Consider the following 12,482-nt stretch of genomic DNA (forward strand, 5'->3'; position numbering starts at 1 on the left):
AACATCTCAAGTAAAAATCTGGTCTGACATTGGACTTGAAGGCAGATAAATCTCTCAAAGGTATAAAAAGTTCAGCCATTTGCTTAAGTCTAGTCACGAGTATGATTTTGACTCTCTGTCTCGCACGAAACAATACATGATGTCAGATGACAGTTTGATGAAATGACAGTAAGCCGATAGATTTCTTATTATGAGGATATGAGTAGACATACTTAATGGGGTTTTTAAACAGACACGAATTTCGACGAAAGAAAGTTTTCTGTTATTTGCTGCTTAATGAGTGTGCTTTTTTTACTTGTAAACAAATTTACAGTCTACTGTATATAATAAAATTCGATTTTGGTCGCATTATAGCAGATAGTTATCGAATTTTGGGTAATTCGATTAATAGATAAGAGGTTCGAACCTGTTTATCGGAAAGCAAACTCGGACCCAAACCCTATGTTGTTTTTGGTCGATAAGGGTTTCTTATAATTTGTCATGATTAGGTAAACAAAGAGTAAACAGGAAGTTTTGTTAAGGTTGTGGTACAATAGAGAAAGAACAGGATTACATTGTCAATTGTATAAAAACACGGAAATTTATCAAACAAGGGTTGTTACAACCAGGCACAATTTCATGTTTTGAGAGAGTACACTCTTTTTTATAAGAACAATTTTCTAAATCGTCAAGAAATTCATGGACAATACTGAGTCTGGAATCTCTGAATTTCAAGCGATTCAAGGGTAAAAGTTGTGAAGATCAGGTTTTAAAGGCGAAAATACCTGAATTTTGTCGCAATACACGTTTTTTTTTATAAGGAACCTTAACTTTGCTCTGAGCCTGGACTTCCTTATTTTTACAGAGAATTTCAGTCTCAAAAGTTCCTTATCGAGTTCCTTACTACATAGGAAATTTTTAACTTTTTGCCCCTTGAAAGATGAAAATTTGGTCAAGTAAGTCCCAAATAAGGTACATTATTTTCAAATTCACTTATTCTCAGCCTGAGCAGTTCCTTAACAATTCCTTATTTTTTGAACCATTTTCAGCCTCGAGTTCCTTATAAACATGTTCCTTATAAAAAAAAACGTGTACAACAGAGACTCAAAGTATCAAAAAATAAGAACAGCCGACATGTTCTTATAAAAAAACGAATTATAGAAGAGGTTAAATGAAGTCCAAGTTCTAGTTTGTTTGCAATGACATCAAATATTATGTTTCAAAATACTGAAGCTAGATCATCAAGTTTTATAAAAGTGTTTTATTATCAGGACTTTAAACTCTTCAGGATTTTAAATATTGTTAATGTCATGTTCTTTGGGGTTGTAAAAGCATAGCAGGAGGGTTTTCCACATTTGTGGGAATAATTTTGCACGTTCGTTATATTTTGATAAAATTGACGAAAATTTGTGAACTAATTAAAGAAGTATAACTTGCGAATGAAAAGTCAAAGTATCTCGAAGTGTTTTATTTAAATCTACTGCTACTTTCGTTCAGTTAACTAGTTAAGCTCTCGTTACATTGCATTGGTTTAGATTTGATTATTATGCTAGAAAGTTTTATGAAGGTCGAACTAATATTGTATATACATACAAAAAAAAGTTTCAACCTTTAGAACATGCAAAGTCATGTACACACATTTGTTATGAAATTTTATGTTATTTGCAAACCTATGTATTTAATATGGTAACAACATCATTATTGTGATGAGGGGTAGAAAAGAAAAACTTTGAATTTATATTATTTAATGAATACACGGATGATTTTGTAGTATAGTTCTATTTACGTGCTAGGTATTTTTGTAACAATCTGTTGGACTGAAGGGGGCTATACCAGGAGAAAGAGAGATTCAAAGTTTCAAAAACAAAGCCGATCGGATACTGAATGAAAACCCTACATCAATTTTTCAAAATTGAAAAATAAATGCTTTAGAAAAATTAAATTGTAAAAAAATTCTTCTTGATAAATTGTGGTTGACAAATTGACCATGACAAAAAGCAAACCTCCCAAGCCAAAGAAAAGTAAGTATAACGTTTTTTGTTTGATTATTTCATTTTTACAGTCTGCTAAAGGTGGCGCGAATGTCCGTCGGAGTACCAGCTTTTCTGCTGGCGATAAGAAGAAACGACAGCTCTCCGTTGAAAGGAGTCTCAGCTCCTCAGGTATTTTGTGTTTGGTTTATTGTTGGTGTGAAAAGAGGATAAAATAAAATGGCTGAAAATTTTTGAATTAGTATCATCTAACATTACAAAAATGATTTTTTCACAATTTGCTACACTGTTCTGTACTTACCACACCACTAAGCACTTATACTTATTTCGAGCACCCTGTAGTTTGGGTTTCGTTTTTTTAATGTTTGATTTGAAAACTATCGAACATTAGAATGTCTTTCGCTTTTTCCTTACTTTCCTGGCTCCGAAAACCCATTTGGGTTTTGAGCTTCCCCGGAAGTTGTTAAAGGCCTTAGAAACCTCTCACGCTAATTATTTGCTTATTCCAATAAACAATTTTTTTATTTTCTCTTTGTTACAGGTGGTTCATCAGCTGCAGCTTCAGGAGCAGTGGACGAAACGGATTTCACTTCCTTATGGGAAGAGGTCACCGACGCCAGGGTAAGATTTGGAATGCTTGGTTCGTTTAGAGCTTTTCGGCGCATGCTCATAGTGATAGTAAGAGGTCACCGACGCCAGGGTAAGATTTGGAATGCTTGGTTTTTTAAAGCTTTTCGGCGCATGCTCATAGTGGTAGTAAAATTCATACATAGCGACCATTGCTATCTCTAAGGTATCGGGCACACTTGCCCCGGAATTTCGAACCATAATGCATTTTGCTAATTGCGTCACGTTTTCATAAACGTTTATAATACTTTTCCAACTGAACCGAATCGGTTTATTCGGTATTCGGTTCGAATCGAGAAGTAGACATTTAAACGTTACACGGGGCAGCGATGGAATTTCCTAAGTACTTTTTACAGTAAAGATTTTTAGTTCTGTTCCCCTTTAACCATACTTTCTCCTGCTTTTCATTTTCAGGTTTTCTCTCCGAAAGAGTACATGACTGAATTTGACAGAATTCGACTGATTCTTGAAAACGGAAATAACGACTGGGAGAAACGGGTGGAGGCTGTAAGTTAGGGTCTCTTCATCAGATCAAAATGTTTTCATTTTGTCGAAACCATTCTTGGAAATTTTCTAATACTCCTTTGACTAGACTATGAATTAATTATCTGGTCCGCTCGTCGTAATACTTGACACTATGTAATTTTGACTATTATGTCTATTTTAAGGTATTTACCAACCACAAGTTTTTCCCATTTGTCTCAATTATAATCATCCAAGTCCAAAAAGAGGCTTTCAAGATATACCTTTTCATAACCTTTTTCTTTCCTTCAGTTAAAAGAACTTCGTACCTACGTGAAAATCCACACAACCATCGATAACTCTATCAAAGTTTTGAAAAATCTTGAGGATGCTCTCAAAACATCGGTGAGTTATATGGCCTTATAGGGAAGAAATATTTTCTCCGAGACAACAACACATCCAAGATTTTAAAAATAAGTTTTGAAAAATGTCACAAAGAAATAAATGAAATAATTATTGGGTATGGTATTTCTGGGTGTATATTATGTTTCATTGTGATGATAATATAAAAGACCAGACCTTTTATTGTAAACGACTAACAAATTGACTCAAAAAATCATATAAAGCAGTCAGCCAAACCTTATTGTCACTTGATTTGTCATTCTTCTTGTCAGTAAAATGTCATATCAGTCGGTCAGTAGTACGATTGTCTAATAATATTTCTTTATTTTATTTTCAGGTCAAAGACTTACGTTCTGCTGTTGTTCGTGAAGTCTGTGTTACAATCAGGTACTTTTTATTCAATTATGAATTCCGAGGGGGGAATATTGTTATATACTGGTTGCAATATTCCGGAACACCAGATCCCAAAACATGTCAAAATTACTTGATCTGAAAGGACATAATTTTCTATAGAAAGATAATTTATGCGTATTGACCGATACGCATAAATTATCCGGTAAATACACCAAAGTTTTATAAGGAGAAATAATTGTTCTGTTTTTCTTTTTCTTTATAGTTACATGTCATCAATCCTGCGAAACAAATTCGATTATCTGGCGGAAAATTTGTTCCCACAATTAATTATATTGATCCCGAACAGCGTAAAAGTCATGTCCAGTTCTGCTCATGCTACTATTCGTCTGATCATTAAGGTATACTTCTTGTCTTAAGATAACTCCATAATTTTGTAAAATTTAAAAGGATCTATCACGTTTTGTAAAAAAAGCCATTGGTTGTAAACAACGGCAGTTAATGAATTGGTCAACAGAGAGAAGATAAAATGAAATCCTTTTCCACATAGACATCTTTTTCGTGGTTTCTTACCTCTACGTTTGGGATGTCTGTTTCAATAGCATTTTGGATTTAGACAGGGTTTACACATAACTCATCTACAGCTCCCAAACCAGATTTCGAATTTGACTAATTCATGATATGCACCACTGCAATGTCTTCTGACATTACATCATGGAACCAATAGCTCATTGGTTGTAAGTGACGTAAAACCAGTCAATACGTCACTTTGAACTAATCAGCTATTGGGTGGAATGGAAGACATTGCAATGGTGCATATCACGAATCCAGGGTTGAGCTTGCTCTAAATTACTTTTTTTCATATTATTCTAGCATACACATTCACCACGCCTAGTACCAATTATCATCTCCAACTTATTGACATCCAAGTCCCGCGATATTCGAAGGTACCCATTTGTTTTGTTTCTTTGACATGTTTTTAAAAATATTTATTTTTATGATATAGAAATGAGGCGCACCTTTTATGCTGACAATACAGAATCAAGAATAGACTTTCTCAAAACGGTAGATGCGTTAAACGGTGTCCTATAAAAGCTCATTTCCTTATAGCATTTGCGATTTGAAAACCTGGCGATAGCACTGTTCAACAACCTATCTCAATCTACATGAATTTTTGGTTTTCTTATTATAGGACAGTTTTGTCAATTTTTCGACTATTTTACTTTTTAGAAAATGTGGCGAGTACCTTGCTTTATTCTTGGAGACTTGGGATACATCAGCGCTCAAAAAGTAAGTTTATGTGTTAACATTGTTTCGTTTACGAATAAATTGCAGTTAAGGTCAAGTTTTTGATCATTTGTTTACGAATAATTGAAGAAGTTTTTGATTATTTGTTTGCAAAATTGAAGAATTTTTTGAATTTTTCCAAAGTTCTCATTTTCTTTATCTTCTTTTTCTTTATCTTCATTTATTTTATCTTCTTTTATTCATTTCAGTCATGTCAGTTTGATCGAAGAAGGTTTACGCAAAGGTATTTCGGACGCTGATTCCGAAGCACGTGCAGCTGTCCGAAGGGCGTTCTGGAATTTTGCCGACCATTACAAATCACGAGCGGACAGGTCAGTACTGATGTATATATTCTTACTTGTAAAAAAAACTTTTGAGTCTCGTTGAGAAAGAAATCCTTTTCCATCAGTTTCATCTTAAACTCATCGAATAGCATTGGGTCCTATTAGCTGGTGACTAAATCATTGACAAGCTTTAAAGCTCACAAAACTTAACTAAACAATTTTGTTATGAGTCTCCTTCTGGTAGATCAATTCGTTACTTAGGTAGTTAACTTTACTTAGGTAGTTAAATATATTAAATCTATGTAGAAGTAGAGCTTACATTCTCTCAAAATATCTTTCCTATATTTTATAGTTTGATGCAAACGTTCGACTCCAGCAAACAGAAATTGTTGAACAGCGATCGTAACCTGTTGACAGCGGGCGGAGGTGGAGGCGGTGGTGGTGGAAGCACCAAAAATGGAGGATTTGCACGCCCAACAATGCCTGGTAGAAGCAAATCAAACCTTGCCAAACGATCTGGAAGCTCAAGTTCCTCCAATGGGTAAGTTGTGTTTGTATCTTGTATATTTCACGTACTTAGGTGTTTAGGTGTTTTATGCAGGTTGAAGGTATTCAACTTTAAGGGATACTAATTTTGGTGAGGTAGAATGATTTCTTTAATTTGTTTTGACGAATTTGACAATTGTCGCCTAATTCTAAGAGGGTAAGTGTTTCTCATCAGCGAGTTTTATTTTTTGAAAGCTTCATTTTCAACACAGAGGACAAAGGTTACTTCATTGTATAATACAATAAATAATTGAACCACAGACTTTGTTTATTTCAAAATATTAGATTAGATATACTTAAGCTTGTATAATTTATCTTTAGCTTAAATTCTGGTGGCCATTTTTGTTACTTTTCGGATATCCTGAATTAAAAGGGGAATTCTAATATCAAAAAAGGCTATTTTATTGAGACATGTTTTAAGATCGACATTCTCTTTGACAAGTAGGAAAAAATATAGATCCCGAGGAAAGTTGATTTTCAAAATATTTTTGTTACTGAATCGAACGAAACAAAATAAACGGTCGCCATTATTAATAATCCCCCATTAACTATGTCTCATTTGATCTTTCGATTTTAGTACAGTTTACCTTCTCTCTTCAAAGTGTTGTTTTTTACTCTCTCGTGAAAAAATAAGACCTTAGGATAAGAAGAGGTGTTTCAGTTATTCTGATATTTTCATCTTGTGACTCGTGTTTTGTTTCTCCTTTTTTTAGACTCAAAGGACCTTCAAGGGGAGGTAAGATTATATTTCATTCTTTGAAGATTTATAACATTATCATGGAGTGGGTTGTTGGTTTTTAATTGGTCAACGGGCTTTGATTAAAATTTTGATCATTTTGAACACCCCTGTCTCTTCGAGCCGATGGCCAGTAGGGTTTAAATTCATTGAGAATTATGGAAATCAGTGAAAATCGTTGTATCGTTGAACTTAAATTAACGTTGAGCATGTCCGCTGAGTAGGGAGCCCCATCGGGGGTGGATCATCGGTCAATGAAGCGTAAAGATTTGGTAAGCTGTCAGTTTTTTGCATCCCCTAATCACATTGCTCACTAGAAAATCCTTTCCAATTTTCAGACGTTTTCTCGACACCTTCAATCGGGCAACGATCAGCCAGTCAGCTGGAAGCACGACGTCCCACACCGTCTATGACACCACGTCAAAAATCGTACGACGACCTCAAAAGACATCAAGTGAAATCACGCACGTTACCACGGGAACGCGTATCCAGAACGCCGCAAAGATCTGCCGCCTCACAACGTAAGAGTCTAATCTTAAGTTTTAAGTGTTTCTGTGGATGGGCAAAGACTTTAAAAAGAGAGTAACTCCCTCAACTCCAACATCACATTCATCAAGTGTTTCTGTGATGTGATTTCTTCCCAATCCATGATATGCACCATTGCAATGTCTTCCACGGACCCAACAGCTGATTGGTTGTAAGTGACGTAAAATCAGTCAATACGTCACTTCCAACCAATCAGCTGTTGGGTCCGTAGAAGACATTGCAATGGTGCATATTATGAATTGTCATAATAACATATGCAACAAAGGTCATAGAGGCTGGTTGTTGGTGGTTGGTTCCCTTAGTGTCGATAATTTGAAGATCAGAATTAAAATTATTTTTTTAAACTTTTAGTTGTACTCTCTGTACCCAGGAGCAAGTTTAATTCATCAGCCATTGTCTTGGTTATGGAAAAAGCTTCTTCTCCAGATCTTAAGTGAACATGATTTGCAATCCAAAGTGTTCGGGATGATAAATGACTCTAAATTTCTCCCGTTTTAAAGAAGTTTTACAAAGTGTTGCAATCCTTTGAACTTCTTCACATATTATATTCGGGTTTTGATTGAGTAGGTTTGTGGAATTCAACGATTCGAGATTTTAATTGAATGAATGAATCGGGCTATTCATAGAATTCAACTTTCGGCACCTTTAGCTCTTCTACCCCGTATAGTGACAAAACTATTTGCGCCACATCTTTCGACGATTTGACCTTCTCTTTTGGATGGTCTTTCCACTCTCTGAGTTAATTTGTTTTCGAAATTTTGTTATGAAAACACGTGTTTAATTCAACATGCTTTGAGCTCTTGGCTTATCTCCAGAAATAAAAACCGTTTACATTTTTCTCTCGACTTTTGTTGTAATTATCTGACAGACTTATCTTATCGCCTTTATATACAGTGTTATACAGTCTAATTTCTTGCGTAAAAATTGCTCTCCAAACATTCATTAAATGAGAGAGAATTGTGTATATGATTATTTGATGTCTGAACTACAACAACATTGATTCTGGTCATATAACATGTCGGTTTAGGTCCAGTTTACACTCAAGAGAATGATGAATTCTCTCCCAAACCAATGTTGATTTGTTGACATTTTCCTGGAGGTTGGAGAGAATCATAATAAAACAGCAGTTTAATTTTACTCGAACATTCTCTTTTCACCGAGCTCCAAGTTGATGAGCAGTGATGTCTTGTATGAGAAATTGTGGTGAAAATGAAGGAGACATTCTGTCTATGGTCTCATCTGAAAAATATGAAAAATTCAAAAAGATGTTGTTTTGTACGAGTGAGAAAGGTCTGTTCCGTTCCAAATGGAAAATAATATCTTTCTCTTTAGCAGGAAAGCAATCTTTTAATCACTTGTTGATTTTCACTGAAAATGAGATGTTGCTGGTTTTCGCGAAAGGAGGCTTTCAAGCTTCACAGGCTTTAGTGGAGCTCTCATATTAGCACTTATTTGTGTCTTTATAAATATATAGAATGAGGAAAACTTTGAATGATTTCTAAATATTTTAAAGAATTTCATTGCATGTAATCTTGTAGGAAAGTCAATGAAAGTTATAACAGCACCCTACGGTTTTGATGTCTTTAAATTATAAGTTTCTTGTTTTGATGTAGTAGAAAACCTAAAAGTCTGATCATTATGGAATCTTATATGACCATCTGTCATGGAATTCTGTAACTCTCCTAGCGAATACGCCACTGTTTATACATTAACCTCTATATCTATTCTTTTCTTCTACGTAGCATCCAGTCGAACGTCGTCACCCAAACGTATGGTCGGTATGCCTACGTACTCACGTGAACGTTCGGAAGATTACATGAAGACGTACAGCGTCAACAAAACACGTATCCCTACGCCGCAATCTGCGTAAGTGTGAAATAGCGTTATAAGTGTTTTTCGAAATTTGCTGATTCTAAAATCTTATTTTCTCTTCCCCGTCAATAAGAAAATCTAGCGATGCTTTCGAAATTTCAAAGAAAGTAGATAATTTTCGACCTCGACTTTGCGGAAAATAGTACGCTCGTTTTCTTGCTTATTTTACTGCATTTATGTAAAAGAATCTTCAAATAATGTGAGGTGGGCAAAACCTTCTAATCGCAGTTCCCAAATCTTTCTAATTAAAAATGTTCTTTTCTTCATTTCTGTAGACGTACATCATCTCGTCACGGCTCAAGGTCAGCATCGCGTTCCAACTCGAGACAATCAAGTCGTGACCCGTCTCCAACGCGCCCCGAAATACCTGGACAGAACAGTACTCGATCAAGGAACGGTCAAGACTTCACGGAAGACGCCATTTGGGATGCACTTGTAAGTTCATTCTTGCGATATAAGTTTGGGTGTCCACTCAATTCCGAGTTTTCCCCTCCAATTCTGTCTTACCATTCAAACAAAAACCGAAATTCAACGCTTTAGCTAACTTATTTTTGACCTTTTTATAAACATAACCATGAGCCGATATCAAGTAACGCGATTAATAGCGACTTGACTAGACTTTAGTGGTTGATTCCAACAATTTTGAGGTTTTTCGACCTTTTCTTGTACCAATTCTTCCTTTTTGGATAAAAATGATCAAATTTTCGTTCTGCTGGAACAAATTGCAGTGATTGCTAATTGACTTAACATTCCACATTCTTCCACCACCATTTCATGCAGAAAAAGACGAAGCCACAAGGACGAGACCGATACAATTCACACGGTTCCATCAACGGTATCGGAAGTGATGAAAGCGACAATTCAAGCATCTCTTCACGTGAATCAAACAAACATAGACATATCTCACACGTAAGTTGGTTTCAGAATTGTTTTCTTTTTTCCTGATTTAACTCTTTAATTGAAAAACCTGGTTTCTACTGAGCACACTGTACGCTATATTTCTGCTTACTTCTACTGGATATGTTGTGAGGGATCTGGATTGGAATACAAGCATTGGATGAATTACAATTGGAATTCACACCACCTATATAGTACTCTTGAAATTCTCCTTTTTTGTCGCGAAACTGGATCCATTGTTAGTGGTTTTATCGACATGTATTTACTACGTCGAATTGGATTCAAAAAACATCATATCAAATGAAATGAGAATTTGTTTTTTGACATCGCAACGACAAACTTTATTGGGCTTACAAACAAGATAACAATTGCAATACCAAACTTGAAATCTTATTTTCTGGAATAAAATATTCCTAAACCACCAGGACCTTTGTATTGGTCGTATTGTCTTGAATCGATGAAGTTGTATAAATCACAGATTCAATGAGCTGTCTTCTCTACCAGCCCTCATCTGATTTTGATTTACGAGTTCCAATTTTTCCAAACATGATGTTCAGTAGTAAAGCATAGACAGTGCTATCGTTCGCCCATTGATTTTTATCTCAGATTCCAATCAGACTTCCTTCAAAACACTGTGGGTTGTCTCTTTTTTTGCTGTCTCTATACATAAATTGCTTTATAACCTTTATTCTTGAGACTGCTTAGAGAGGAGAACTTAGAAAAAATGTTGCCGTCATGTTCAGAATTAGATTATATATTATTAGCACTTCAATGTTGATAAAGGAGGCGCTATGTGGCTACAAATTGAAAATAATATCGAATCCTAGTTTAAAGAGACGAGAGAAAAACTATCGTATTTTGACTTAGTTTTCAGTTTCAATTTTTTTAGAAGGAAGATTTGATTGATTATATTGTAGAAGATTAACGATTTTTTGAAAGAGATTTCTTGAAGGGATTATGATGAATTGAGATACTATATATTGTTGTGTCGCCTACAGAGAATATTTTTTGTGAAATCTCAGTACTTTTTGCTTGGGTTGGTTTGTATTTAGCAGACCTTTGCTTGAGAGGAGTTCATTGGTAGTGTTAAGTTGGATTATTCCTTAAAATTTGTGTAATTTTAAGCTACGCATGTCTCTATTATATCTAATATTTGGAAATTTGGTGGCTTTGTTCTCCATAATTATCTTGGAAGCATGTTCATCAATCTGCAAAGAGTAAAAAGAAATAATTAAATGTGAAATAATTACCAAGATGGCTAAATTTTGTAAAATTAATTTTCATTCCACTTTTCTTTTTACATTTTCTTAATTGGAAAACATTTGCAGTCCCACGAGAGTTTAAAATTTAATTGGAGTCGAAATAATTGGGAGATTTCATTTCGCTGAAATTGTTTGAACAATTTCATTCAATATAATGAATACTGTACTTAGTTGAGAGTAGTTGTGATATTTATCAAGCTTGCGAGTAAATGGCAAGAAAAACTATAGTGGAGATTTTTCGTGAGAATTTTTCATTTCTCGCTCTTGTCATGTCTTTTAACACTTGGGTTCTATGTTGTTAGAAATTGTGTTGGTTTTGCTTTTTAAATTTGTACTGCCTTCTACTCTTCATATCATGCTTATATACAGTATCTCGAGTTGATGATTTTCTTATCTTGCCTTGTTGTGTTGTTTTTTGTACGCTTCAGTGTTAAATTGAACTAGGTTAGTTTTATTTCGTCATGACACAGATATCTAAATTCATTAATCTTATCAAATAAACTTTTCATTGTTACGGGAATCTTTTACTTTTCGGAAGAAAACCTTTTCAAGCGCTCAAGTCGTTAACAATCCCCCCTTCCTGCCATCAAGCTTTTTTTCTTTTAAATTATATCCTTCTGACCTTTCCATTGCTTCTTAGTATGAAATTCAACCTTAATCCTACAGGGTTTCTTAAATTTTACTTTCAATAAGAAAATTGATTTTGAGCTCATCTTACGTTCTTTCATGCTGTCCCTAATTGAAAAATCCTCGAAAAACGTTCTCCCTTTTCTATACACGCTACTGTTATTTTTTTGAGCCTCTTTTATAGGATCTTCTTTTAGCCTGGGGTCCTTTTTTTCTATTTTATGTGAATTAATCCAGTCTAGAGGTTTATTTTAGGTTTGGCTCTACACTAAGATTTCAAATTTATGAGGTTCTCCTGGGTTCTCAACTGTTGGTGTTATCCAGTATTTATAAGAAAACTTAAGCATAGTAAGTAATAACATGAGAAAGTCAGACGTAGATTTTGAAATTTACGCCAGCTTCGCGGTAATATTCTCCCTGAAAATGAAGTTAGGAACCGAAAGGTTAGTAGTACCGATCCATGTAGGATTTCGGCATGTTGAAAAAAAGTTGAGATTACAATTTAGAAGATTTTTGATCAAAAGTGTTCTTAAAAGAAATGTTCAAGAGACCGAGGTTGCACTAACGAGCTCATAAATAATATATTAGAATTATCAGAGTTGTAGAGAGAAAA

General features: G+C 34.7%; 1 protein-coding gene across 5 annotated transcripts in view; it reads left to right on the top strand.

Annotated features, from left to right (window-relative positions):
- The window catches only part of LOC136808584 (CLIP-associating protein 1-like), a 43,030-nt gene that overhangs the window by 22,804 nt on the left and 7,744 nt on the right, over positions 1-12,482 (top strand). For all 5 annotated transcript variants that reach the window (XM_067065114.1, XM_067065116.1, XM_067065118.1 and 2 more), the window contains 15 exons: positions 2,042-2,141; positions 2,512-2,591; positions 3,012-3,104; positions 3,372-3,464; positions 3,799-3,848; positions 4,078-4,213; positions 4,686-4,759; positions 5,043-5,102; positions 5,309-5,431; positions 5,736-5,924; positions 6,643-6,665; positions 7,004-7,186; positions 8,954-9,077; positions 9,359-9,518; positions 9,864-9,992. In XM_067065114.1, coding sequence (XP_066921215.1) covers positions 2,042-2,141; positions 2,512-2,591; positions 3,012-3,104; positions 3,372-3,464; positions 3,799-3,848; positions 4,078-4,213; positions 4,686-4,759; positions 5,043-5,102; positions 5,309-5,431; positions 5,736-5,924; positions 6,643-6,665; positions 7,004-7,186; positions 8,954-9,077; positions 9,359-9,518; positions 9,864-9,992 — 1,617 coding nt within the window. The remainder of the gene's footprint in view (positions 1-2,041; positions 2,142-2,511; positions 2,592-3,011; positions 3,105-3,371; positions 3,465-3,798; positions 3,849-4,077; positions 4,214-4,685; positions 4,760-5,042; positions 5,103-5,308; positions 5,432-5,735; positions 5,925-6,642; positions 6,666-7,003; positions 7,187-8,953; positions 9,078-9,358; positions 9,519-9,863; positions 9,993-12,482) is intronic.

This window comes from Clytia hemisphaerica, unplaced genomic scaffold (assembly GCF_902728285.1).
Source record: "Clytia hemisphaerica strain Z4C2 unplaced genomic scaffold, Clytia hemisphaerica genome assembly, whole genome shotgun sequence".
Classification (NCBI taxonomy): domain Eukaryota; kingdom Metazoa; phylum Cnidaria; class Hydrozoa; order Leptothecata; family Clytiidae; genus Clytia; species Clytia hemisphaerica.